Below are 27,033 nucleotides of genomic sequence, written 5' to 3'. Positions count from 1 at the left end.
TGCAAGACGGGGCTGCTTACATCAGACATCTGCCAAGGAATTTGTTTGAACTCCATTTTTCTTTGGTAACTACGGTTTAACAAACCAGCCTTGGCGACCTCTTTTGACAGCCTTCAGGCCTGCCTTTAGGTAGGATATCTGTCTTGCTAAATTATTTTCATAAGACCTTCTGTAAACCAGTTTGAAAACTGTTTCTGCTCCAAATATAAATTCTTCCAAAGATTACAGAACTATACAGTCCGGATGAGGAGTTCAGAAATCTAGGAGGATCTTAAACTCTGCTGTCACAAAGGATGCTTCTCAAGTGTATTGGGCATATGGTCACAGTGTGTTCCTGAACACAGTGTTGATAAAATTTAGAAGTTTTTCCTTTAGTGATAAGATACTTAGACACACCTGTTGTGTTTTTTCTATCAGCTGTAAATGGTGTCTTTTTTATCAAGTGCTATCAAGGATTATTTGTTTTGAGTGATTACAGTGTTTCCTCACTTATTCACTTTTCAATATTCGCGGTTTCACGTACTCGCTGATTTTTTTTCCAGTCACATGACTCCTCCAGTTTATCTCAAAAATCACCTCAAGACGCTTGTATGAGACTTTTGCGTCCGAAGGAGGTGCTGCGGGTGAGGAGGGAGCGGAGATGAAGAGCACGCCGGCCTGTCAGCTTCCTTGCTGGCTGCTAAGGAGCAATGAGCAACCGCTGGTTCTCCTGGTTCCTGAAACGCCAGAAAATGGCATCAGCTGACTCAGAAGCTGCCCGGAAATAACCGGATATGCTGAAGGAGATTATAGCGGAGAATAATTATCATCTGGATGGATGAGTAATGGTTGAAACCGGCCTCTTCTGGAAGAAGATGACCTCTAGCACTAACTGTTAAAGAAGATAGCAAGGGCTCCTGGTTTTAGGGCTCAGAAAGACAGAGTGACACTCCTAAGTTTGCTACGGTACAGTCAATTGCTCTGAAGTTAAAAAGTTTTACGAAGGATCAGAAATGTTTTTAGAATTCTCTCCATTCGTGGATTCTGCAGATTTGTGGGTGACTCTGGTCCCTAACCCCCACAAATATGGGTGGAATACTATATTAATAATGACCAGTAAGTAATCAAGTGTCATGGTGCCTCTGTCAGTTCTCCTTCCCCTCCCTGCTCTGCTCTGCTCCTGACTCACCAGCTGTGACTACTCATCTCATCAAACCACCTGTGCTACTTAAGGAGACCCAGATCCAGCATTCATCGCCAGTTCGTTAACCCTGATGGTGCCTAGTCTTTCTGAGCTCTACGTCTGGCCTCCTTGTATCGCACCTTTGCTAACCTTGTCTTTTTGTGCCTCAGGAATCTCATGTCACGAGAGTCACCTGAGTCTTACACCACCTTGAGCAGCAGCTGTCCTCCTGTTTACGCTGAAGCCTTCCTTCCATCAAGATCTCCAGCCATGCCAACTCCGGTTCGTCACAGAACCGCATCTGGACCTCCAGCCTCGCCTCGACCTCTAAAAGTCCTCCTGCCACGCTTATCCCCAAGACCACTTGGATCCGCAAAAATAAACCTCTTTACTTGCCTAACCAATTACTTGCCTCCTCCTTCCGGGTTACAGCATCTGGGTCCGTCTCGTGTTCGTGCCATGACATCAAGTAGTCATGCTTATTAAATTTATTATTACATGATCAGCTGGTATTTGTTTTACTTTTTTCAGCAATCTGCCGATGATGCAGCCATTAAGTCGGCCCCTCCCCCAAACACCTGAAGTAGACATAGATTTCTGCAGTCATGCTTATTAAGCTTTTTTTTTTTTACAAAATCTTGTATTTGTTTATTTTTCTCAGCAATTAGCCGTTGCTGCAGCCAGTGACTTGGACCCTCCCACAAACACCTGGATTAGTCATAGATTTCGACAGTCATGCCTTTTAAACTTACTTTTACATAAGCTTGTATTTGTTTATTTTTCTGAACAATCAGCTGATGGAGCAGCCAGTGACTCAGCCCCTCCCACAAACACCTGGATTCACATTACCTTAAATTAAATAACAGTCGTTTTGACTTAAAATTCAAATAAAACCAACAGTGTTAAAAGCCATGCATGAATGATGAGCAATCAATGACATCACACTTAAGCGGGGATCAAAGTCAAAATGTAAATAAATAAACACAATTTAAAAAATCTGCAACTTGGATTGCATTCTACTTATTTAGTCACAAGACCCTAAATGATCTTTTCACATCTGTCCTGGGTACCAGCGTAAAACTCTATGTGCTTTCTCTATTTTATTCCAAACCTACATTTCACACTTTCACATTCACACGCACGTACACACACACACACACACACACACGCACACACAGTGCGGCCTGCAAGCGTCCTCTTTAATTAACTGTGTTTAGCTTTAACAGAGAGCTGGCGTCGGCTGACCCACAGCTCCCCAGAGACCAGGCCGCCAAACTCACTGAGTCAACACATGCATCCATACAGTACTCCGACTGCCCAGCAAAACAAGAGGGACACTCACACCCAACTTTACACACAATTTACAGACAACTCAAAACAAACTTAAGCAGGGATACCGAGTAGTTTGTTACTTCAGCTCACACAGAGGCTCCCTTGGAGACCTGTCTTGACAGACAGAACTGATGCAGCTGATTATTGGGTGAGCAGCGTGCATGTGTGCAGCGTGGATACACTACTCTCATTCATTTTTAAAACACCGGTGTGTGGTTTTGCATGCATGTTTTTGCAGCTGTGTGTCACTGGACATTACTGCGTCCTGAGATGTCCTCTGAGGGCCCAACACCTCGCCTCACAAAACAATATTTCCCAACATGCAGCCTTAATCATCGGAGTTGAACAAAACATACATCCACCTATACAATTTCCTTATTTAGAAGTAGCTGTTTGAATCATTTAGGGATTTTACAGTGTGATGAGATCTTTCGAAAAAACTCAAAGCCTGTTGCTCAAATCTGCAGAGTTTGAGATAATTTACAGATAATGTGATGATAAATATTTGAATTCTTGACAATGCAGTCTAAAAGTGGACCTGTGAAGACGTTATATTTTTTACCCAATATAATTTAATTTGCAAAGAAAATACATAGAAATCTATTATTTTACAATACAAATGTTTTTATCTGTAGAGAAAAACATGACAGTATATTAAGTCTTTGTGTTTTTAGAAAATACTTTTTTCTACGCTGAATTGTTACAAATCTACCAAAAGAAAATTCTGGTTGCATGTTTAACTGTTTACTTCAGTGTATTGAATGAGAAGACAGGTTGACCATCTAACTGAGCATGGCAGACACTTTGTTACTATGTAGAACATAATCATTGAATAAGAAAAATCAAATAGACACATGTTTGGGCTCAACAAGGAGTCCCTTTTGTAGAACACACGGTTCAATCTTTGGTGTGAGGTGCTGTAGTGCTTTTGTCATTCTTGACTTTTTATTTTACACTTAAAATGTTCAAATCATTGACATTATGGTGCCATACTGAAAACAGTCAAAGAAGAATAATTGGGTCTCCTGTAAAGATGTTTGAAAAGCTGACAGTTGACGCTGTTTACATAAGCTGAAATTATTATAGCAAGTGCGCCCCTACTTTCTGTCATCCATCTGTTTACACTCAGCAAATTTTAAGCTTTATTGTTACTTAATATATTTCCTCCATAATCCGAAAAATGCAACAAGTACATGTTGAAAAAACAAAAAAAAACTATTTTCATCTGAGAGGTTTTTTTTTTTTTGCTGCCAATTAATTCAAATGTCCCCTATTTCTCCAAAGAAAAGAGCAATTGTCGATTATAAACCAACATTGAACAACATACGTGACCACAGCGCTGCTATGTGCCTTGTGAACACAAAGTCCTTGAATGGAGTTTGTGCTCCCTGTCCAGATATCTGCATGTTTGAGACAGAGAGAGACTATTGTACTTGTGCACAATGGTTTTATAACTCCTGAAGGCGAAGCCAGATTGGCAGGGACGCGTGTGCACACGTATGTGCCATACATGTCCCCCGGTCCAAAGAATGATGGCATTGTTTATGGTGCTCTCTGTGTAGGGAAACCTAGACCTAACAGGGCACTCTGCTCCCCACAGCCCGTCCACAGGCCGTCCCAGACAGAAAATTAGAAGGATCGGGGTCCAAATTACACTTGGTAAGAGAGGAGAATGCTGCGCTTGTTTCCCGTGCTGTGTGTTCACGTTGTGTACAGTGGCTTGCATGTGTGTGTTGCTGTGGGCAATGGCATTGCTGTGCATGTTTTTCTCTGGTTTGGCTAACAGGCGTAACGTCACTGTAAGGGGGTCTTTTAACGGGTATCATTGATTCTATCTAAACTGTGTTCAGCAGGACGAACAACAGCTTGAATTGTGGGTAAATGTTTTGCTAAAATGTGTAACCTTCAGCAAATACAATATAAGAATCATGTATGCATTAAATCTCAACCATAATTAAATCCCAGAGAAATCATTTTGTTTCTTTCTACTGGCACAACTTATTGTATTTATGATTTAATGCTTTAAAAATACTTTTAAACTTTCTTTTAGGGAGTCTTTGCCGTTTTTCTAACTTTTGTACGAAAATATTTGAAAAGAACATTTTAAAATATTGCCCCATCTATTGGAGGATGTGTTAGTGTATGATGTTTTAAAAACAGTAACTCTCACAAATGTTTTTGTGATGAAGTAGTATATTCCAGAAGTTGCATCTCATAGTGGTAAAAAATAACAGTACTTGACAGCTGGCAGTGACGACCAACAGTCATTTCAAACTCAAGTGCATAAAACTCTCTTCACTAAAACAATTGGGATTCTAATTGTTGGATGTTTACTCAGTCAACCAGAACAAAATGTGCATAAAGAGCCAGGAGCAATACCAAAACAAACCAAATTGTAAAGTACCACTCTGATCATCTTTTGATCCATTTTCAAAGTGTTCCCAGTGGTCTTTAAGTTATGATTATGCCATTTTTGCCACTATTGGCGTAGAGCAACCCCCCCCCCCCTACTTCCTGTCATCCATCTGTTTACTTTCAGCAGTTTTTAAGCTTCATTACTTTTACTATAGCTCCTCCATCATCAGAAAAATTCTACAAGAACATGGTAAAAAAACAAATAAACCATTTTCATCAAAGTGGGTCTTTAATAACAAGTGGAGGGGACCTGCAGAAAAGGCAGAACGAAATCAGAACCAGAAAGACGTTTAAGTATTTGCAGCCAAACAGAGATGAGGGGTATCATAGCAAACCTTTCAAAGTAACAGAACAGGAAGAACAGTCCTGAAGACTCTCCCTGGAGATACAAATGATATAATGAAGGGGAGCAGACCCAGCGGTCCTCCTCAGGGATAGAGACCATGACCCGCAACCATGGTTAGGGACAGGACACCTAAGGAGGAGTGGCTCCAGTGACCCTCTCCACAGGGTCACATGAAGAGGAGCAACCCCAACCCCCCTTCTGCTCAGGGACAGGACAAATAGAGGAGCAGCCTCAGCTACCCTCTGTAAGGGCAGGAAACAAGAGGTGTAGCCCTGGAAATCAAGAAAGTATGGAGGCGTGGTGACTTGAACCAACAATCCACTACACCAGTGTTTTTCAACCTTTTTTGAGCCAAGGCACACTTTATCCTTGATAAAAGTCCTGCGGCACACAGCATCCAAAAATTGAAAGGAGAAACTCATAGTGTGTAGTGATGTAAAGTCCTTCCACAATCTCATGTGCAATTTTGTGATAATTGTGGCAGAAAAAGCAGGAAGTTGCAGCTGTTTTTTTTAAAAAGATGTAATAAAATTTAAGTTAGTTTTCCGTAATAATTTCAACAAAATTATTTGAAATTTCACCCTGGTAGTTGTTTTTCCCTTCAGTTTATTAACATGCAATTTTGTGTAACCTCACAATAGTGATTTATTTTTTAAATGTTGGTGCAAAGGCAACTGTAATTTTTTGAACAATTAAATGATCACAATATGTTTGATAAAATGTACACAAAAAGACTAACATTATATTTCTGTTTTCTGTAGCTACACAAAAAGTGACCATGTTGACGTTTTATTAGTTTTTCTCTTGTCTTAAGCAAAGATGAAGTCTTTGAAAACTTTAACAAAAATGTTTTATTTCTTTTTGGATGATTACATTGTTTATCTATTTAGTTCAATTGTGTATGTTGGCCACTTCACCTTAATCCTGTTTCTTAAATGTTGTTAGTACTTCTTTTTAAGTATAACATAAAAAAGAATCCAGACATTATTAGAAAAGTGTTTCAGTTAGAAAGATGACTTGGACCAAACTCTGGGATGTTTGGCTGTTAATAAACATAAACCTTGAAGCTTTAACTAAACTGTTGACCTCTGATTTCATCAAGAACATGTGTGTTTGAACAGTTTGATGTGTGTTTGTTGTGGTTTCAAGACGTTTAACAGGGAAGACTCGTTGTACGCTGAGATGCTGTCCCTTTAACCCGATGCATCATGGGAGATGTAGTGCGAGGAACTGCCGCCGATCGCAGACAGACTAGCGTCTCTGAGCTTCATTGTTTTGTTCACTTTTTCCACGGTCTGACACTGGATCCCGTGGAAAGCTACACCACTAAAGACGAGCTTTAACTGGTATTTTTGTTGGAACTGAGAGACTTTATGAGCAGAATCTGAACAAGGAAGTGAAGACTCGAACCACTTCTGATTGGTCAGACTGATGACATATGATTCAGCCTCCAAGAATGATTGGTGGAGACAGTTAAAGGGGCGGGACTTTTCCAAAAAAACAGACCGGATGCTGCAGTACCGTCATTCTAATCAATGTGTCTTAAATAGAATCAAATAAACACAAAGAAAAAGTATTTTATGATCTCTCATATTCCTAACTACTCAGTGTTTTATCAGGGCCTGTTTGGATGAACAAAGAGCTGATATCCTGGAGATGGAAAATGTTTTTAGATCAGTGAATGGGTAATTTCCCGCTACACCTGACCATCTCCCGCGGCACACTGGTTGAAAAACACTACACAACAATCCTTCTCGCTATGAGGTGAGAGTTTGAACCATCCCACAGAGAATATCTCTATTGCCAGTCACTTAAAAATGATTGTTTGCATTATGCCATCCACACACTTTTAACACAGTCATTTAAAAAAAAGTTCATATTTGTACAGCTAAACACAGGCTTTGACACTACAGCCTTTTGTTAAGTAGTCTGCCCCTTTTCCAAGGTTTCCTTAGAGGAACACTTTGGATGGTTCACCTTTTTCAAATTAATGACAGTTTTTTTCAGATTAGGCCGACTTTATAGTATTTCTGTAACTTTTTTTATTTGTTTGCGATTTTACCAAAACCATCCCAAAAAATGCTACCATTACAACATCACATGGGGGGGGTGAATCATTGGTGTGTTTTTGTGCTTATTCAGACATAATAAAGCAAAACAATGAGATTGTGGTTGCAGGTTGACCTGATTCTTTGTGCGATCACTGCGGAGCAGACTGAAAATGAATAGCTAGATGGATCTTCTTAATGCCAGACTATTGGACAAATGGTGCCATGAGTTCGAGTTGCCCTTGTCTGTTTAGAAACCAACATTTCTTGCACACATTTTTAAAACTGGTCATGTATGTACATAGCTGCGTGTGTGTGTGTGTGTGTGTGTGAGTCCACGCTTGTCAAAAGTAAACACTGTGGTGTGTTTGGCTGCTCGCTGGCGTTTAGAGGCTCTGTTAAGTGGCACCTGGTCACTGCCAAAACAAACACAAACAGCACATTGGACACATGCGGGTCTGCGCGCACGCACGTGGACACGCGTTCTGCAGCTAAGTGCCACTGTCATTGGGCCAAAACAAACAAACTTAATGAGAAGCAGCTCCTGGGACGGCAAGCGAGAAAGTGAAAGTGAGACATGGGAGAGATGGGAGAGACCTGGCCAGGGCAAACACACTGACCCCGCTGTCTCCCAGCGCGCACTTAAAGGGCCCACTGTTCGCCTTGTCCCCCTCGATCAGCCTCGCACTAACTCCAGTTTGTTTACCAGAGAGGTGCGCATGAGGTGACTGATAGCAATTATGCAGAACAAGTTCATCCACTGAATGCACAGCAAAGCCTCTCAGCTGCACAAAATACCTTTTTTTTTTTGTGTGTGACAGGTTTGGAGATTTTCTTTTTCACCAAAAAAGTTAAAGACAAGAAAACTTCTGCTCTTAAAGATATTCAGCCCTCCAGTGGTCATTCGAGGAAGTGCAGCCAATGGATTCCCTGGGTTGGCTTCTGAAGCTGCGTTCACCATTTTTTCTTCTGTTTACAAACGGTAGCATTGAAAAAAGTACCAAAATTGTTGTTATTGACTTACTTTTTCTTATAAGTGAAGTCTGTGCGCTGCTCCATCTGAAGAAACAGAACCTGTTTGTAGAAGTGTTCCTTTTCTTTCTTCAGTTTTAAAAGCCTTTGTCTCAACAGAAATCACTGCTGGTGATGTGTCTAAACCTTAGGAATTTGTTTAGACACGAAATCCTCCATTCAGAAAATGAAGCTAAACAATATTAAAGAATAACTGGATGGCTGCACTTGACTTGCTACCACTAATTCTACTTTAGCAGTAGTGTCACATTCTCTGGGATCACCAGTGCCCTCTGCCTTGAGGCACGTGTACTGCATGCCTCACCCAGTGCATCTCTAATGGGCATTTTAGCGGATAAAAAAAACGAATGAATTTTGTGTGATATATTTTGTCCTTGATGGCACATCAATGCATTTCTGAGACCCCTAATTGCATTAGCATGATCAAAACATTCTTCAAAATCTAATTATACACAACTTGGACCATGTTTTCTTCTCTGTAGTTTATCATGTTCCCAATAGGGGCAGTAGAGGGGCTTTTTCCTTCTCATTTTTAAAACGACTGTGTTCATGAAATGTTTAAAAAAAAGACATTTTTTATTCTAGAGAATACATTGAATTTACGGTCTATTCTTTGTAGTGGGCTTTACTAGTTTAAACATAAAACCAAGGGAGAAAAAAGGTGACAAAGCAGAGGATCTGAAAACCAGACACTCATATAGACTGAAGGCAATTAACTGAAATGGAGGCAGCTGTGGATGATAATCAACCTGCTCCTTTCTGGGGGTTTTTATGCTTCATTCATTCTCATTTACGCAGATGGAAGTTGGGAGAAAAAAAAATCATGATCCACACTTCAGACTAAACTTGAAAACAGATCATTAAAAGAATCGAGAAAATAAAAACGACAAAACCAAATCCAAGAGGACAATATTCACAATATGTGGATGCTAAACCTACCCAGAGAGACAAGAAGGGTTTTATTATACAATTTGCTAAAAAAAATTACGTTTACCTGTGTTTAATTTGAAAAGTTAGACCGTTGTTGTGTATTATTTTTCAGCCAAATGACAATTATTATTTATTAAATCTAATTTAAACAGAAGGATGAATGTATCATGTAAAAGGAAAGGGTGCGGGCAAGTTTATATTTTACTTTCAGGTTGACCCTTTACAAAAATTGGGACCTACTCGGAGTGGACATCAAAGGTCAGCCATCAAAAGCAAAGGCTTCTAGGAAGGTCCGATCTATAAATGTCCATCAAGCACCTTCTCTGTTTACTATTAAAACTCTTCCTAAAACCCAATTTAATCCAAGGCCGGATATAGGCATGGGATATTGGCATGCCATGACTGCCCCCCCAAATGTGATGTGCTGCAAAAATCTACAAATAACTGAAGAAATAAAAATCACAACAAAAAAAAACACACAAAAAATCAGAATAAAAATAAATTAAGAAATTAAAAGACAAAAAAGGTGAGGATTGACAGACAGACGGGTAACCAGACTGACATAAAAAGGAAGAAAAAAAATTATGCATCCTCAACAGGGCACAAACCACTACTTGTGCCAGTCCCTAGCCCGGTTAAATGAGAGGATATTTTCAGGAAACGCATTCAACATAAAACTTCTAAGAGATTTCAAATAGATCAAGGGAGACAATAGATGTATGGATAGATGAACTGCTTTAATGGGGGAACGTAGCTTTGATCTGGGTCTGTTGAAAGGAGTTTTCCTACCTATATTAGTCTAAATGCATCCTCAACAGGAGGACTAAAACCAAACTTCCTTCAGTGTAACCCGTTGGTGTCTCTTTGGCTAGGAAGCAGCTGTAATGATGTACACAAACTGACAGGAGCCACGTGTGTCATCGCAGTGATGGAGCGAGTGTTTGACATCACCATACTGACCTCTGCTTGTTAGGTCACATCCTGTCTGTATCATTTTTGTCTGCCTGATGTTTGCTTTGGCTGCTGCAGCTCTGTTGAGGTTTGAGCGAGAAGAAAGGCGTGTTTCTGTCTTGTAGTGTGCGCCCGCGTCACAAATCTTTGTGCATTGTACAGTGAGCATAATGTTTGCGTGCACCTTGGTTCAGCCACTGTGGCTTTTTTTTATTTTTAGTCCTGAAAGAGTTTGTGTGTACGAAAATGTGCACGTCTACAAGGATTTGTGCGCTCTGTGCGGAGGCTTGAGTGTGTGTTTTTTGGCAGGCGTGGGGTTAGGAGGCTGTGATACGGTGTGTTTTCAGGGGTTGCTGATGTCAAAGAGCAGTTAGAGCTGTGACAACCCCCAGAGAGGTTAAATTAGAGAAACAAGGCCTCTAACATAGACTGGGGCAGCTGCTGTCTCCTTGGTTAGTCTTTGCTGCATTTTCTAAAACCTAAAAACATCTGTCATCTCTTGCAGTTCAGCTCCACGAGAGACACTTTGCCACCTGTCAATCTTTTAATTTATGTGCAAAAGTGATTAAGATAAATATAGCAATGTGTATCATGCAGTTTTAGAGTTTCTTTTTTATTTTTTTTAAATTGTTCTGTCCAACAGCTGAGCAAACAGATTAGAGCTGAAGGCTTTTTGTGTTGGACAGGTTTTACTATCACAAAAAGAGGTTATATAGCTTCAAGAAACTAGAGTGTAGATTTGTATAAACCCCTTTTTGTCGTATCATTTTTTATTTATTTGTTACATTTAGTGTGTGTGGGGAGAGAGAGGGGAAGAATGTGAGGGGAGGGTGGAAGAGAGTAAAAGGAAAAAAGGTGAAAAGGTGGGGGATACAAGCACTGATTTGAATAGGTTATTATTTTAAGCTGTAACAATTATACCAGATCTGCTGGAAAGACAAATGTTACATAAAAGGTGAAAATCTGACACTAAGATGAGCGGGAAAAAAAACTGTCCATCAATACACTGTAGGTAAGGAGGAGGGATGAAGCAGACAGGGAGCAGTGTGGCAGTGTGCACGTGCACGTGGGGGTGGAGATACATGCATGCTGCCGACGTGAACCGTGTGTTCATAAAGGGAGCCAGATCCTACCCAGCCAGACCAGCCAGACCAGGAGAGGGGAGGAGAGCCCCCCAGGCCAGAAGCCCCCCCAGCATCCGGACCCAAGCAGCCCAGGAGGGGAGGAGGAGGGGACCGCCCACCCCACCAGCCAGGCACAGAGAGGGCCCCCCTACAGGGGCCCCCCAATGCCCAGAGGCACAAGCGAACCCAGTGTCCGGCCCCCAGGCCACAAGACAGGAGCGCTTAGCCGTACCAGGCGGCAGCCATGGGGGCCACCGGGCGCCGGACACCGAGACAAAGGCCAGGGACGAAGCCAGGGCCCCCGGAACCCATGAGCCGGCCACCACCCGACCGGCGCCCCGTCTCCGCAAGCCAGCCCAGGCACGCGACCTTAGCAACCCAGGGATCGCCACGCACCCACAGCCACCCCCCATAACCCTAAAACCCTACACACTACAACCCCCCCCCCCCCCCCCCGCCATAATATCTGAGCCCCCCTCCCCAACCCTCTCAGTGCCCTCCCCTCTCTGTGATGGGGAGGGAAAGCCCCAGAGGGTCCCAGCGAGCCAGCCCCCAGGTCCGTCCTACCCATGCACTCACACACACATACTCACAATCATCTGGTTACCCTCCCTACCCCCGCCGCCACGCAGTAACCCCCCCCCCAGCCGGCCGACCCCAGCACCGTATGCCCGACCCTTCCCGCAGCCGACAGGATACCCATAAGCCCGGCCGCCCTGAGAGGACCAGGCGGGTGAAGACCGGCCGCCCCCCCCCCCCCTACCCCACCCTTGTATGGAGGTGTGGGAGTGCTGTGTGTGTGCTGCAGGTAAAATAGGAGGTCACCAGTGTGGGGGGCTCCACCGCTGCCAAGCCGCAAAGCCCCCCACTCCGGAGTCCCTCTGTGAGTGGTGTGTATTTGCTGTGTGTGTGCTGCTAGCATGCAGTTTTAGAGTTTCTGACAAACAATGAGTGCTGTCGCTGTTGATCAGCAAAGCAGGGATGGCATAGTTTCAAACTTGTTCCATTTGAAAAGTTTTAAAAAATACGCGTTAGAGGTTTCAGGCAACCTAAAAAAAAAATTTGTATCAACAAAAATAAGCCCCAAAGATATCAGTCAAACACTTTTTTGTTACTGAACCAGAGGGCAATGATTGGCAGCAAAAGCCAGTGTGATGCTAAGTTTACACCGGACATGTGACACCAGTGCAACAAATGTGGCGAGCAATTCTGGGGCCATCCAGCTGCACAGTTTTGAGCCAGCTGAGATGAGAAAAATAAAGACGTACCTAGATCTAGTCCTCTACAATGGATGCATCAGAATGCAGTAGTGCACGGAGCTTGTGGCCCTCCCGGCGAATCTTTTCATAAAAAATAAAATCTTTTCAAATGTTTTTTTTTTCTGCTCCTGATTCACAACAATTTGAATAAAGAAATAATCCAAAATGCAATCTGGAGCTTAATTTTCTTTATATAAGTCCTTTATCGTGATAAAAATGCCACAAGAGGATGCTAAAAGCTCAATTTTCACCTGAGTGTGTCTTTAAGCTATTAAAAGTTTGTTAGATAAAAGAGTTACAAATTCGACCGAAAATGCTATAAAATACAACTTTCAGGAGAAACATGTCCTTCCAAATAAAGTGTTAGCTGAGAGTGATCTGCAGTTGATTGCCAAGTTTGTGTGTGTTTTTCATTTACTCTGTGGTGCATGTGGAGCTGCAGGACGGCCTGTTGTCTGCAATGTTCAGAAGAAGTTATTCTTGGCAGGAGACTGTTCCAGGGGAGAGCGCTCTCCCGTGAATAAATCCAGGTAAACCGTTGGTATGCCGTGCCGTAAATCTGTGTGGGTAGCCCTGCCAGAGGGCGTGCTTGCAAACATTGAGTTTCACAAAAAAAAAAAGACCTAGCAGATCGGCAGAACCGTCTGGAGTTTGGAGTGAGATGATTTCCTAACCTCATGTGTTAGAGTGTTTAGCCAGTGCGTCCTCACAGAGCGTCTGTTTTTGGTTCTGAGGTGAAAAATGTGTTGTGGACCACCATCAGGCTCACTCATCACCAGGCTGATGTTTGCAGTGAAGAGCTGCCCTGAGGGGAGCCTGCACAGTCTGTGAAATGTGTGCACATGACTGCCAAAGTGCTTATCTAACTGTGGGGAAAAAAAGGAAAAAACACTTAAAGGCAGATTCATTATCCTTTATTCTTTTCTAAATCAGAATGTCAAACTGCTTGTTGTTTTTTTCGACAAAAAAACAAAAACATAACATGAATACGACTACTGAGTGATGTGAACTGATGTACCTCTATGTGCTGCTGAAGTTTAGGTCAAGGGCGACACCTTGTGGTCGAACTAATAAGTCAGAATCAAGGTCGTTTATGATGTACATTTTTATTTATTTTTTTAGTAACCCAGTGAGTTTTTGTTATTGTCACCCCCCCCCCCCCTTTTTTGTAATAATGGAAAGGTGCCCCCCTAAAATTAGGAACCAAGAAGCCAACTTTTTCATTTATATTTTCATTAAATTCCCTTTAATCTATCTTATTTAGTTATTTGTTGATATATCAACGATTTTCGCTTAGGTGATTTTTTTTTTCTTTTTAGCTCTTCAGCCTAATTACAGCCAATAGTTTGAAAATTTAGTAATTAAATGTAATTACAATATTAATTACAGTTATGTAAATAATAATAATAATAAGAAGAAGAATCATAAGAATAAGAATAATAAGAATAATAATAATAACTTCAAAAGTACCTAGATTGTCTTGTATTTCGGACCGGAAAAACAGGACCAGAACCGGAACGATGAACACTTGCTCCTGAGGACAACACGGCTTTGTTTATGTGTGGCAACATTGCTCGCTAGCATAGACGCTAGTTCCGGTTTTTATTCCGCATGATAAAGTCACCGGTGAGTATAATGTTTCCTTAAAACTGGAACATTTTACTGTTTTGTAAAAAGCTGACGAAGAACATGAAACGTGAAACGTTCAAAACTGTTGATTGTTTTGTTATTGTTGTTATATTACCAATGCGCTAATGATTATCATGCCGGGTCTAACCGTAAAGGTTAAGGGGGAAACAATGACTAATGAATGAAGAGATGCGTCTTCTTCTTCTAACCCTGGTTCTTAAAAAAATAAATAAACGGTTATAAATATGTTTGGGGGGGGGGGGCATATATAATTAAAGCTCTCTGTCCGTGGCGTGTGCAGCAAAGAAAGCAGCTTCTGTGGTTCTATCAGCTGATTCCTTCCTGCATGTCTTGGTGCTCTACTGGATTTGTGAACCACCAGGAGATCTGAAAAAAGTAATAATGAGAATTGGGTCCAAAACTATTCATGTAATTATGAGTGATCTGCTGATATTAGAAGTTTTTTGAGCTGATGAACTGATATGAGCTGCTGTTTTTAATCTTTCATGGAGGACCGTACTGCAGTATGATGAGCTGTTTCATCCTGCTGACATGGACTACTTCTCTTGAGTGATGTTTATCAGTAGCCAGTAAAAATGAATACAAGTTTTAGCGGTTCCATCTACTTAAAAAATGTTGATGTCTCTACATCATATATCCCGTTCCACAAAAAAAAATTCACATATATGACATGTATCACACTTCAGTTGCAATTTTCTTTGTTTATTGCTCCAAACTGTACTTTTCCTTTTCTGGTGTAGACTGTTTTATCAGAAATATCAAATTTATCTTAAAATTGCAGGTTCTTTTATGTCTTCATGTTGCCTCCGGAATCCAGTTGGAAACTTGAAATCTGGATAAAACGTCCAGAGCCTCAAATAAGTCAGTAAAAGTCAGTATTGTTTTAGAAAAGCCCCAGTTCACAAAACACTACACATAACAGGAAAACACTGACACGTTCTTAGGGGTAATAGACTGACATGGGTGGAGTTGCTGCTTCAACCTGTTAGACTGTAACATGCTTCCAGGTTATGCCTCCGGCAACTGTTTCAGAAAAGCAACTGGTTGACAAAATAACAGAAATCTAAAACTTAACAATTCTTTTTTTTTTTTTTTTTTTTTGCTAATAAGAAAGTAACAATGAAGAAAAACCTTTCATGTGGCTCAACAATTGTTTGACACATTCAATAAAATGCACTGGTAGGGATAGGATTCGGTTTACTGATGTAACATACGGTTTTCAAGAGAGAATTCTGGCAGCTTTACGAAATGGTTAACCTCTCCAGTGGCGAGCCCGAAAACCTCAATCCGATCTCTTCTTTACAGATACCAGGTATGGAGCCTGCCTGCCGAAAAGACAAACCCAAACTGATCTCCACCCCGACCAGAGGAGACAGAGGACGGCAGAAGTCTGCCCAGCAGGAGCTCAAACAGCGACAAAGAGCGGAGGTAACACGGGTCGTCGGTGCACAGAGAGTCCGGTGTGGTCAGGACTCTAATGTGCCTCTTCTCCTTCTCAGATTTATGCTTTGAACAAAGTGATGACCGAGCTGGAGCAGCAGCAGTTTGAGGCTTTCTGCAAACAGATGCAGTCGCAGGGAGAGTAAGACGCTGCTGGGAAAACAGCAGAAACATTCACATTCTGACACTGACGGTGCTGAAGTCCTCATCATCCGCTTTGAAGTTTGAGTCTGAGGAGTTTCATGTGTTTCTTGTAACAAACATTTTGCTGTGTGTTTTTTTCTTGTTAGTTTTTTGTGAGCCAAGTTTAAATAAATGAGTTTGGTTTGAAGCAAAGTATTTATTATGCATTATTTTAAAAGTACAACATGATATAATACTACCATAAACTATTCTGAAAAATATCATATCATTGTCATCATATATAGGCTAAAGTCTTGCTCAGAAATATGCAAATTTATTTTAGCCACAAACTATGAAGAAACAAGTTCTTGATTGGTTTGAATGGTTTCCTTTAACTTAAAGCTCCTCGTTTAAAGTTTTGAAACTGTTTACTTGGCATGTACACATTTCATTTCTATTGAGTTTTTAAATGTTTTTTTTAAATAAAGTTTTAAACTTTTACTACTGAAAAATGTTTACTTATGAATATCAATGCACTCTGTTCTGAACAAAAGTTTTGTGCAGATTAAAATTTGCATTCCTTTTTCTAAAACTTGTTTTTGTGCTTTTTTCGTCAGGACTTTGTTTCACATTTTTTTAACTACAGCCCTTCTCCAAAGTTATTTTTAAACTAATCGGATGTTTAACATTATGTTTCGCATACAAAAAATGTATTAAAACAAATAAAATATATTGAAATTTTTTTCAAATGTCTCAAAACCTTTACTTAAACAAATTTTAAAAAATGTCTATAGGAAAATGCTTTAAAAGGCAAATAAGCTGTAAAAGCTGTAAAAAAAAAAGCTGTAAAAAACAAAGTTCACACTGGGCATGTATTACGCACTAACACAGTTTCATGAACGTGCTTTTAGCATACGGTGTGACTTCCTTTGTTTTTTTTTGTTTACTGTAGCACGTCTGCCAGATGAAAGTTCAACTGCACTGCAAAAATGAAGTATTTAACCTAGAATCTTTAATTCAGTCCAATAATTTTTTTAAACTTGTTTTAAGAATAATTTACTATGCAAGAGCAGAATTCAGAAGATCATAAGTCTTGTTACGAGATTATTTGTCTTTTATTACTTACTTAGTTACTTTATTACTTACTTACTTACTTTTTTTGTGACCATTTTTGGCTGTAGAGACTTGTTTCAAGACCTCCTAGTAACATGTGGACTCGAACACTGCAACAGCAACAAAGCTGTAAAGAAAAGTAATATTGCTATACTAGTTCTTTATTACAAATCCGTAACAGAGCACAAATGTCACATCTACATCTCGCTTATATCAGTTTTTAAGTGCAATGACATCATAATGTTTATATTTTATGAGAACATAAACACTACATTTGAAACTGACAGTAGTATAAAGTGTGATTAACTAGATCTTCAGCATTTCTAAATTCAGTTGCCTGGGCAAGACAAGGTACTGCAACTTCAAAGCCTAAAAGATCTCATTCTGACCCACAGTCTCATGAAGCTGGTATTCAAAACAATACAAAGAACTGTCAATCACATTCATATTTTGTATAAGCCCAGAAACAGGAAATGTATCGTTTGTATTGGTAATAATTAAAGACCTCCCACTTGTGTACATGTTCCCATTAACCCTTGTGCTATCTTAGATGACCCCACCCTTTCATTGACGTGTTCTCCCTACCATGACAAAGGTGGATAAAGGTGAAGAGGATTTCATGTTATCCATGGACACCAGTGAAGATCACAAATCATTGAAGGAAAATTGTTCAGCGCACTGTCTAGTGGGTCTAGATGACCCAACTCCCAATGTTAAAGTGCCAGCACAAGGGTTAAGAGTAAGCCACTTTACTTCGACAGCGCGCTGGATGCCATAAATATCCAAAAAACTCTCCAATCTTTAAAGTAATGTGTTCCAAATGTCTTACTTCTGAGACAGAGCCCAACTCCTTCTCATGTAAAAAAAAGGGGGATGCTCTGTGCTGATTTCATTTTGACAGCATTCAAAAAGCGGAGAATGGCTGACAAGTGATTAACAAACAATTCTGAAATTCAGTTTAGATGACCACAGTTTAAAAAGAAACTGTGCTTTGACTGAAAACTAATGAACATATGTGTAAAGGACCAAGAAAAAGAATTTGACCAGGGTAAACAGGTCCAAAAACTATTTGGACTATCTCAACCAAGTCCAAAATAACATGAACATCATAATTTTTCTCTTGCGGAAAATGCCAGTTAAGAAGGGAATGGGGGACGGGAAGGTGTCATACATAACATGAAACATATTTTTCCTAGTAATACTATAAAATAATAATAAAAGTGAGTTTTAAAGTAGTGAGAACTGAGGCCGGGGTGTACGTAGCTTTTGGGTTTATGATTGTTGCAGCCTTTTAACCTTGACTCTTACATTGGCAATAAGTCACTTGGACTTCTCTTGTTGCTTTTTTCCATTAAAAAACAAGCCACACACAAATCTTTATTTACTTTGCTCTTTATTGTCAAATGTACTTCTTTATTAAATGATAAACAACTTTTCTGTTGTTATCACAGTTTTAGGGCGAATCTTCTTTTCCTGCCTCCCAGCTGTAGCTCGGACGCTATTCTTTCTTTTCTGTATTTCCGGATTGTACCACTTCACAGGTTGATGGTAACGGAGCTCTCAGTCACCCGAACTCCATACCAACCCTTCCACCACTTGGTGTCTTTACCTCCATGTTCAAAGGAGATAAAGCGCATTCCAGAGCCATATGCAGGAAATGTATGCTCAATCTGGATTTTAAAAAGAGAAAGAAAGGACTAAGTTACAGTTGTTTTTTACGTACTTAGAAAAGTGTCACTTGTTATTCCTCCATAAGAAAACTGCAGTCTTTTTAAATACCCTCTTCCAGGAGCCCCCGTCCTCATTAGGGTCAATGATCAACTCCTCCGGTTGGAACTTCTGTATGACCTTGCGGTTTTCATCTAGCAAGCACACGGTCAACTGGTACTCACAGCCGCAGTCCGTTCTGCTGCATTACCTGCAGGACCAATTCACTTTAGTCAACAGCAGTTTTCAGCCTGGCAGAAATCATCTGCCTGAATCTTACCAGTCTTCCACTTTGACCACTGGCTGAGCGTCCAGTTCATCTGACAAGTAACCTTCAGCCAACAGATCGATCACTTGCCTCTTCAAACACAATCTGGAGAACATATGTTTGACATCTTTACAAGGAAAACAGAAATTATTGCCATTATAGCCATTAACTTGAGATACTTTTATTGACTGTAAAAGATAACTGGACTGGTTGAGTGTGACGCAGTGACGTGCAGTCAGGAGAGGCAGGTGAGGCTCACCTGTCATTATGGGAAGAAAAGAGAAAAAATAAATTCAATTATTATATTTAATCAGTAATTTGTGCTTTTCAGTCATTTTCCATTTAAATGCACCATTTTTGGGTGTTTTTTCTTTTCAAAATCGCTGAATTTGCCGTTCAGATACTAAGAAGTGACGTGCGATGAGGCACCAGCCCGCTGAGCCTCACCTTGGATTGCGCAATACCAATGCAGTCAGACGGTACTGCTGTCTCTCTGTATGTCGGTTCAATCACTTGTACTATATGAGCTGAGTTTACATAATTTAGCAGATGTATATGATGTACAGTGTTTGTTTTTATAAATAACTGTATGTGAGGGACGTGTTTCTTTTGCTGAGCGCTAAACACCGGCGAAAAAGCCGCTGGGTGATTCCAGCAGTTCTCGGCCTCATGTTAGGGGGCGCCAGTGAGCCCTGAGATTATGATGCTAAAAAATACTAGAAAAAGTGATAGCAAGCGGTAAGTCATTTTCTTCAGAAGGAGCGGCGTATGGACTTTATTTACAAGTAAAGGTAAGACGATAATAAGGTTTGTGCTTTTTTCTATGCTGCACTTTGTATATGAAAAAAAAAACATGTTGAAATGATATTTTAAACAAAACACGTTAACTGTTGTCAATCAAATGGTGAATAAGTTACTCAGTATGGTTCATATGTTTGTAAATCTGACTGATGACGTCAGTGCCTCATCAGTCATTAACCTCACCGCACGTCACTGGTGTGACGTCACCCATACACCTATAGTAAACGGCATACTTCCGCCTCCAATGAAATGAAGTCAATTAAGTCGCCATTTTCCCATGATGCAGACGCCACCATTTGTAGCCAGACTAAGTTAGTAAGCAGTGTTTAGTCCGAGTCGGTCTGAGTTCATCGTTTCTATGGGAACCACTGTTGTAAATCAGCTTGTGAGCATATTGGAAGTCCACATGTCTTCCACTAAAAGCGGGCTCGGGGGAACCTGTCAGTTAATTTAATTTCGAATGTGCGAGGTGGGGGCCAACGGGCCCTCATTATTTTATTGAGGCATCTGATTGGTCAGTTAATAACTTGAACTTGAATAAAAAAAAAAAATCATGAAAAAATAGGGTAAGCAAAAACAAAATAAAAAAAAGCAGCACAGCAAGAATTGTTATTCTGTCTAAAATAATGACGGAAAGGTGTTTTCTATAGACATCATAAAAATGGAGTGTGCCATTGTAGTGGATATGGTAAATGTATCAAAAAGTATTTGTATGACATACTAGTGATGCTGTAATATGGTGCCCTTACACCACACTCCAGTTGCAAGAAAGGTGCAAATACCCGCACACCCCTTACTGACAAAATGCTGTTCGTATGGGGTGTGCGGGTGAAACGTAAATGCCCATAGGATACCCACAAAAAGTACGCTCTGATTGTCAAATTGTCTCCTTTCTAAAGCGACTGACACATCTGGCATTCGACAAGCATTCAAGAACACTCTAAACCTAGGTGTCTTGAACACAGCTATGGACCATGTCCACCACCTACATTTGGAAGAAGCTTGGTGTGAAATAGTAAAGTGCAAATCTTGCAAATCTTTCTTTAGGTTTTTACATTAACAGCTGTAATCCAATATATGAAAGACTTGATTTCTTATAATTGCAGTTGGGCACAAACCGCAATTATCCATTACTATTCCATGATCAATTTTTAAACAGTTTCAGACAGTTGAAGGAAAGGGAGATGTCATCCATCCTACCAAATTAGAGTCCTTCCTTGGTTAAGGCTAAGCTTAGTTTACCTTTCAATGCACGTTCATTGGTCACACATTTTGTATAGAGAGCCCAAGAATGGTCAAAGAAAAGGGCATAGTTACACGTGAATGTGAGATTTTTGTACACAGAAGCCAGGGACATGCATTTATGCACGTCATAGACTTTTGATTGGAAATGGTCGCACGATTGTGCATTGTTGAGGGCGGTGTGAACGTAGCTTAATAGTCAGGCTGCGTGCAAAGAGCAGGCAACTGTAATTTGAACAGTCCTAACAGGCTTCTTGAGCAGTCCACAGGATTTGGGGGGAAGGCCAAAAAAGAAAAATCTATAAGATGTGCCTGCATCTTGCCTACTTCACACTTTCTCACCCTTATGTGTTTTTTTAAGTGTTCGCTGCACTATTTGTCGCCAACAGACAGCCCCTATCCGCAGTTGTGACTAAAGCTTCACTTAGGTCAGCAAAAAGAACCCCAATACCTTTATCCATGAACTTACTCATAAGAGGTTGCAAAATACTTCTTCACATTTTTAAAGGGGAAGTCTTGACCGCAGTTCTCTGGCATGTCGTCCACCATCCATCCGTCCCCTCCATTTTCTGTCACCTTCCAAAATTCCAGGCCCTCTAAGACATAAATCCACAATGAAAATTTGATCAACAAAGAATGACTGAATGACCTAGAAATACTCCGGGATTACTTCAGAGGAGCTAGAGGAAGTTGAAGAGGGAAGACTAGGTATCTTTTCCTAGACTGCTGTCCTTGTGACCCGGTCCCAGATGAGAGGAAGAATAACGATGGATGGATCATAACTTTGGATTTTTTTTTTTCCAAAGCCTTTTACATTATGTGTATGAGATGCTTTCAAGCCTGTCTCTGTAAGTGCAAGTTAAGTCTCAAGTATTTGGCCACAAATTGAATGAAGTCTAAAATCTTTAACTTTAAATTCAAGTCAAGTCTCAGTAACAATCAATTGTGTTTTTGCATCCCCACCAATGAAACAATAGCAAATTGTGAGAACACCAATTTTATTGAACTTGACAATGAAGTCATTAGGGTTAAAAAATAAAAGAACATTGTGCTCAAGTCCAAGTCTTCATTTTATTTGAAGTAGATAATGAAACAGTTTTCCACAATTCTACCTTCACCGCAGGGGTTCTTCAGAAGGTTTCTGGGCATTATGTCAGCAGGTTTGTAAAAATCTGTACAGGAAATAAAAAAATGCACATGACTGGACTTTTGCCGCATGAAATTTTTTGTTAGATATGATCTCAGTTTTTCAAAATGATTTCAAGTACATCTGCACATTTGTCAGTTCAGCTGTTGAAACAAAGCATTACTAAGAAAAATTCTGGGGACTTGAACATCACCCAAGCCATAGGGAAGCCATAACCCAAGGGACACAGCCATCGCTGTTGAAGGCCCTGTTCACCCCATAAGGGATGTGTTAGGGGACAGAAGATCAGTGGTCCCACCTACCTTGTGTAACGTGTGTGTGTATGATGGAGTGTATAGTGTGGTAGGGTAGGGGATGTGGGTAATTAAAGGCACCGTTAAAATTCGGCGTAGGGCACTAAGTGGATATCTCCTGTTTGCTAGATGTGATGTCCCAGACTCCTCCCATCAAAGGGTCTTACATGTCAAAAGCGCAGTTAAAACTGAGAGACGATGGGCCCAGTAGCTGTGCGGTAGCCATGCGGTGAAGATTGGAGATTGATGCCCCCCACAAGAAACAAGTTTTAGTGGGGTGTACCACCCACCCAGCTCCTCATTTTAACTGATTTCAGAGGGTAAATCATGGTTTGTCTCAGATTTACTGATAGTCAGCATCACTGAGTCTTTTCTTTACCATGTCACAATTTATAACCTGAATGTTTTTCAAAGCAGTACTTTCAACAAATCATTAATGATAGGCGTTTTCCGCAGGAATTTAATCATCTGGCCTCAATAAACAAGATGACAGTATTTTATTTTTACTTTACTTGTATGTAAATTCATCAATAGTATTCAGTATACAATAATATTCCAATAAATATTATTTAGAAATGGTTCAGAATGAATATTTTAAGAATACTGATAACATATAATAAAGACAGACTTACCCTCTACTGTTTCTGGTACAAAGACAGTCTTCTGGTTGACGGGCTTGTTGAACAAGTTCTGGCACAGATGCAGTCAGTTTCTACACTGACTCCTTTTAAGTGCTTTGGAAGGAAACCTGATTGGACGATGCAAATAAAGGCATGTCGTTTCCTGCTTGTTTGTGAAATGTTGTGTAATGTTAGGATGTCCAACAGTCAGTTTCTGTGTTTCTTCAGATAGTCCAAATGTATTAAATCAGCCAAGCATCCATAAGGGGAAACATGTAATGTTAGGAACCAACTAGAATGGGAAGAAGGTCCACAACTGGTCCTCAGTTTGCAAAAAATGGATAAAGGGTGTTGTGTAATTCCAGTGTTGAAAGATTTAGCATAGTGTTCACTCAGGTATGCACCAAGTAACATTTCAAAGAAAAGATTGAGAAATGTGATGGAAAGCAGCCCTTTTCTTCTGGTGTCCTATTTTAATAATTTGACAAGAATATTTCAGAATGAGCCTTCTCGTTTTAGTTTCACTCACCTGTGAAGAAAGCAGCTCAGCCAGACCAGGGGGCATTTTGATTACCAAGAACTGTCCATCTTCTCTTCTGGAGATTTCAACAGTTCAGACTGCCACTGCGGTTGTTTGGTCTCCTTGCTCTACTTTGTGACCAAAAAAATCTTTGCAACTGTTTGTTAAGATTTAACCCTTGTGCTATCCTATGGGGTCAAGATGACCATTGACGTGTTCTCCCTACCATGACAAAGGTGGATAAAGGTGGAGTGGATTTCATGTCATCCATGGACACCAGTGAAGATCACAAATCATGGAATAGAAAAATTCAGCGCACTCTCTCGCGGGGTCTAGAAGACCTCAATCCCAATGTCAAAGAATAGCACAAGTGTTAAATGAAACATTTCCACCACAAAGAGAAGTAGAACCCTCCAACTTGATGTTTAATGAGGGAGCCTCCTCTCATTCTTCTCAAAAGCCTTGGCGGCTGCATATTATCGAGTTGGCATACTGGTCGGTTTCGTAATAAAGAAGTTTCTCAGTTAGTTGTTGGCCCTCTGCAGGATAGCCGGATAGTGGGGCTGCCACTTTAAAGCGTTACGACAAGCTATTGGTCTACGTTTGTATGGAACCTTGCCAATCTGACCTGTTGAACTCTCTAGAAGAGAAGATGTGCAGTTTTTATAAACAAAACTAAAAGTATTTCTGCAGAAAGATACAGAAGGTTTTAACTCCACGTCCTTTTTCTAAGAACTCCTACCAACAGTCTTTTTTCTAATCTTAGCTGGAATGCCCCCTGGGCTGGCTGAGATGGTATCTGCACAGAAGAGTCAAACGAAAACAGAAAGACATTCTTGTCACATTACTGAAATAAGTATCACATTACTACAATAAGACAGAAAACCTGTCTGGTTTGATTGACAGACACATTCATTCTGCTAACAAAGCTCATTATGAAATAAATAAGTCATTCTTAAAAACAGCAATGTGAACAAAGCTACTTTGTAAAATATGGATTTTGATATAAATTTCTGAAAAACTTGGAGTTTAAAGAGGGAGCCTCCTCTCATTCTTCTCAAAAGCCTCGGCGGCAACATTTTTAATATTCTGCCAACTAGTCTGGTGTCCTCCATATTGGGTCTTACACCACCAGTTCCTAACACAATGGGCACCCGATCGATGGAGTCCGCCCATTGCGCAACCTAACACTAACCAATTAAATAAGAGTCAGAGGAGCCACCTAGCAGCAGAATATAGGGGACAAGAAGCTAGGTAAACGCAAGCCCCAGCCCAGAAAGAGAACAATACCCTGGCCATGCCTGGGATCCAGCACAAGACCCCACCAACCCAAGAGCCTCCCCTGACCAAAACAAGCAGCCCACCACCACCCAGAAGTTCTGAGCATCCCTCCCAAACTTAGGCACAAACCATGCACCTCTAGAGAAGCCCCCACATCATAGTCAAGATGACCATACTTCCTTCCCTTGGAGAGTCCAGCAGATGCCAGGTAGATGCAAATTCCTCCCAACCAAAAGAAGTGTGCCAGGGACAGACTGGGAACCCTGACTAGAATGGTAAGTGTGGACCTACCAGGGTACCCAGTTAAACTCCAAGTTGGAGGGTTCTACTTCTCTTTGTGGTGGAATTGTTTCATTTAAAGCTTTGTTGTATTTGTTTAAAGATCTTTTAATCTTTTGGTCACAATCTAGAGCAAGGAGACCAAACAACCCCAGTGGTAGTCTGACCTGTTGACCTGTTGAAATATAAAAGGGAAGTTGTGCAGCTCAAAAGAATGCCCCCTGGCGTGGCTGAACTGCTGTCTTCACAGATGAGTCAAACGAAAACGAGAAGGCTCATTCGGAGGCATTCTTTTGTGAAAAACGTACACACAGATTTTAAATTAGCCATTATATTATTAAATTTAGTTTATTTTGCTTTAAAAACCGGTTTATCATTTTAAAACAGCATTTGAAAATATTCATTTTTTATCATGTTGAATATTACTATAATTTTATGGCTTTTTTTCATAAAACTCGGATTTCAACATCAATATTTTTCAAAGTAGCTTTGTTTTTATTTCGCATTGCCGTTTTTTAGAATAACTTATTTATTTCATTATGATCTTTTTCAGCAGAATGAGGTTTTCTGACAATCAGTGAAAGTGGGCGGGATCTAAACACACATTGGCTGATCCCTGGAAATCAACTCATATTTCCAGATACCTGCTCTGCAGTGTGCCAGTCAGAGATAGGACATATTTCGGGGACATCTACACGGCTTAGCTTACATTAGCTGATCAAATATAGACACATAATCTGTCTGCTGCAGAAAATGCAAACATGCTGTCGACATAAATGTACATTTTATTTTGTTAAACCTATATACAGTATACTAGGAATAGGCTATTATAGTAATATAGATTTATACATTTCTGACTCAGTGACTGAACACTTCTTGCAGGTTTCCAATGGATTCAGACTTGAGGAAAAAGTGGGCCTTAGCAATAAAAAAGATCACTGTGGTTACCAACTAGTAATACAGTCTGGCTATGTTCAAAACATTTTGTGGAAACACATTTTGATAAGACTGGCCAGACTGTTCGCTTGAAACCCGACACAATACCATCTGTGTAACACCAAATTGATAACTCACATGAATTAGGAAATCTTTTGTTTTTCTTTATTTTTCTTCTATTTTTTAAGGGTAAATCTGTTATTGACCTTTGGACTTATTGTTGACTTAATCTAGCCACAGGGGTTGCAAGCCAGTTGCCTCTGTGCCGGTCCCAAGCCCGGATAAATAGAGAGGGTTGCGTCAGGAAGGGCATCCGGCGTAAAAATTGCCAAAATAACCATGCGAATCATCCACAACACTTTAGACATACCGGATCGGTCGAGGCCCGGGTTAACAACGACCGCCACAGATGCTGTTAACCTACAGGGTGTCGGTGGAAATTTGACTACTGTTGGTCGAAGAAAGAGGGGAGGCAGAAGGGTCCGTGGCCAGAGAGAGAAGGGAAAAGGCAGGAACATAGGTTTGAGAATAGGGACTCTTAACGTTGGCACAATGACAGGGAAAGGCAGAGAACTGGCAGACATGATGGAGAGAAGGAAGGTAGATGTACTGTGTGTGCAGGAGACAAGGTGGAAGGGCAGCAAGGCACGTAGTATTGGAGGAGGATACAAACTGTTCTATCATGGTGTTGATAGGAAGAGAAACGGGGTAGGAGTGATCCTGAAGGGGGAGTTTGTAAACAGTGTTCTAGAGGTGAAAAGAGTCTCAGACAGGATGATGAGCCTAAAGTTAGAAATTGAAGGGGTGATGGTGAATGTAGTCAGTGGGTATGCGCCACAGGTTGGCTGTGAGTTAGAAGTGAAGGAGAGATTCTGGAGTGAGCTGGATGAGGTCATAGAGAGTTTCCCCAGAGGAGAGAGAGTTGTTATTGGAGCAGACTTTAATGGGCATGTTGGTGAGGGCAATAGAGGTGATGAGGAGGTGATGGGCAGGTTTGGTGTGAAGGAAAGGAAT

At 40.6% G+C, this 27,033-nt stretch overlaps 1 protein-coding gene and 1 pseudogene across 6 annotated transcripts; one reads left to right on the top strand and one right to left on the bottom strand.

The window, feature by feature from the left end:
* The first annotated feature begins 4,061 nt into the window (after positions 1–4,061).
* Positions 4,062–16,404, top strand: svbp (small vasohibin binding protein). 5 transcript variants are annotated; one of them, XM_020703403.3, is made up of 4 exons: positions 14,150–14,225; positions 15,031–15,110; positions 15,555–15,677; positions 15,749–16,404. In XM_020703403.3, exons 3-4 carry the CDS (start codon positions 15,564–15,566, stop codon positions 15,833–15,835), a joined length of 201 nt encoding a protein of 66 aa, XP_020559062.1. In that variant the 5' UTR covers positions 14,150–14,225; positions 15,031–15,110; positions 15,555–15,563; the 3' UTR covers positions 15,836–16,404. The 5 variants fall into 5 exon arrangements, with proteins under 5 accessions (XP_011473607.2, XP_004069085.1, XP_020559062.1 ...); XM_020703402.3 differs by having other exon boundaries at positions 14,151–14,225; positions 15,031–15,120; XM_078948063.1 differs by lacking the exon at positions 15,031–15,110 and adding an exon at positions 14,530–14,624 and having other exon boundaries at positions 14,182–14,225.
* A 1,897-nt stretch (positions 16,405–18,301) lies between these two features.
* Positions 18,302–23,620, bottom strand: LOC101172324 (F-box only protein 2-like; annotated as a pseudogene). The gene is made up of 6 exons (XR_013656202.1): positions 23,533–23,620; positions 22,056–22,115; positions 21,413–21,539; positions 18,913–19,005; positions 18,705–18,843; positions 18,302–18,595 (listed from the first exon to the last, which is right to left on the bottom strand). The product of XR_013656202.1 is annotated as an F-box only protein 2-like (transcript).
* Between the last annotated feature and the right edge of the window lie 3,413 nt (positions 23,621–27,033).

This window comes from Oryzias latipes, chromosome 5 (genome assembly GCF_053564925.1).
Source record: "Oryzias latipes strain Hd-rR chromosome 5, Olatipes_Hd-rR_3.1".
Classification (NCBI taxonomy): domain Eukaryota; kingdom Metazoa; phylum Chordata; class Actinopteri; order Beloniformes; family Adrianichthyidae; genus Oryzias; species Oryzias latipes.
The sequence above is the reverse complement of the archived record's forward strand: the minus strand, read 5'-3'. Positions and strand labels throughout refer to the sequence as shown.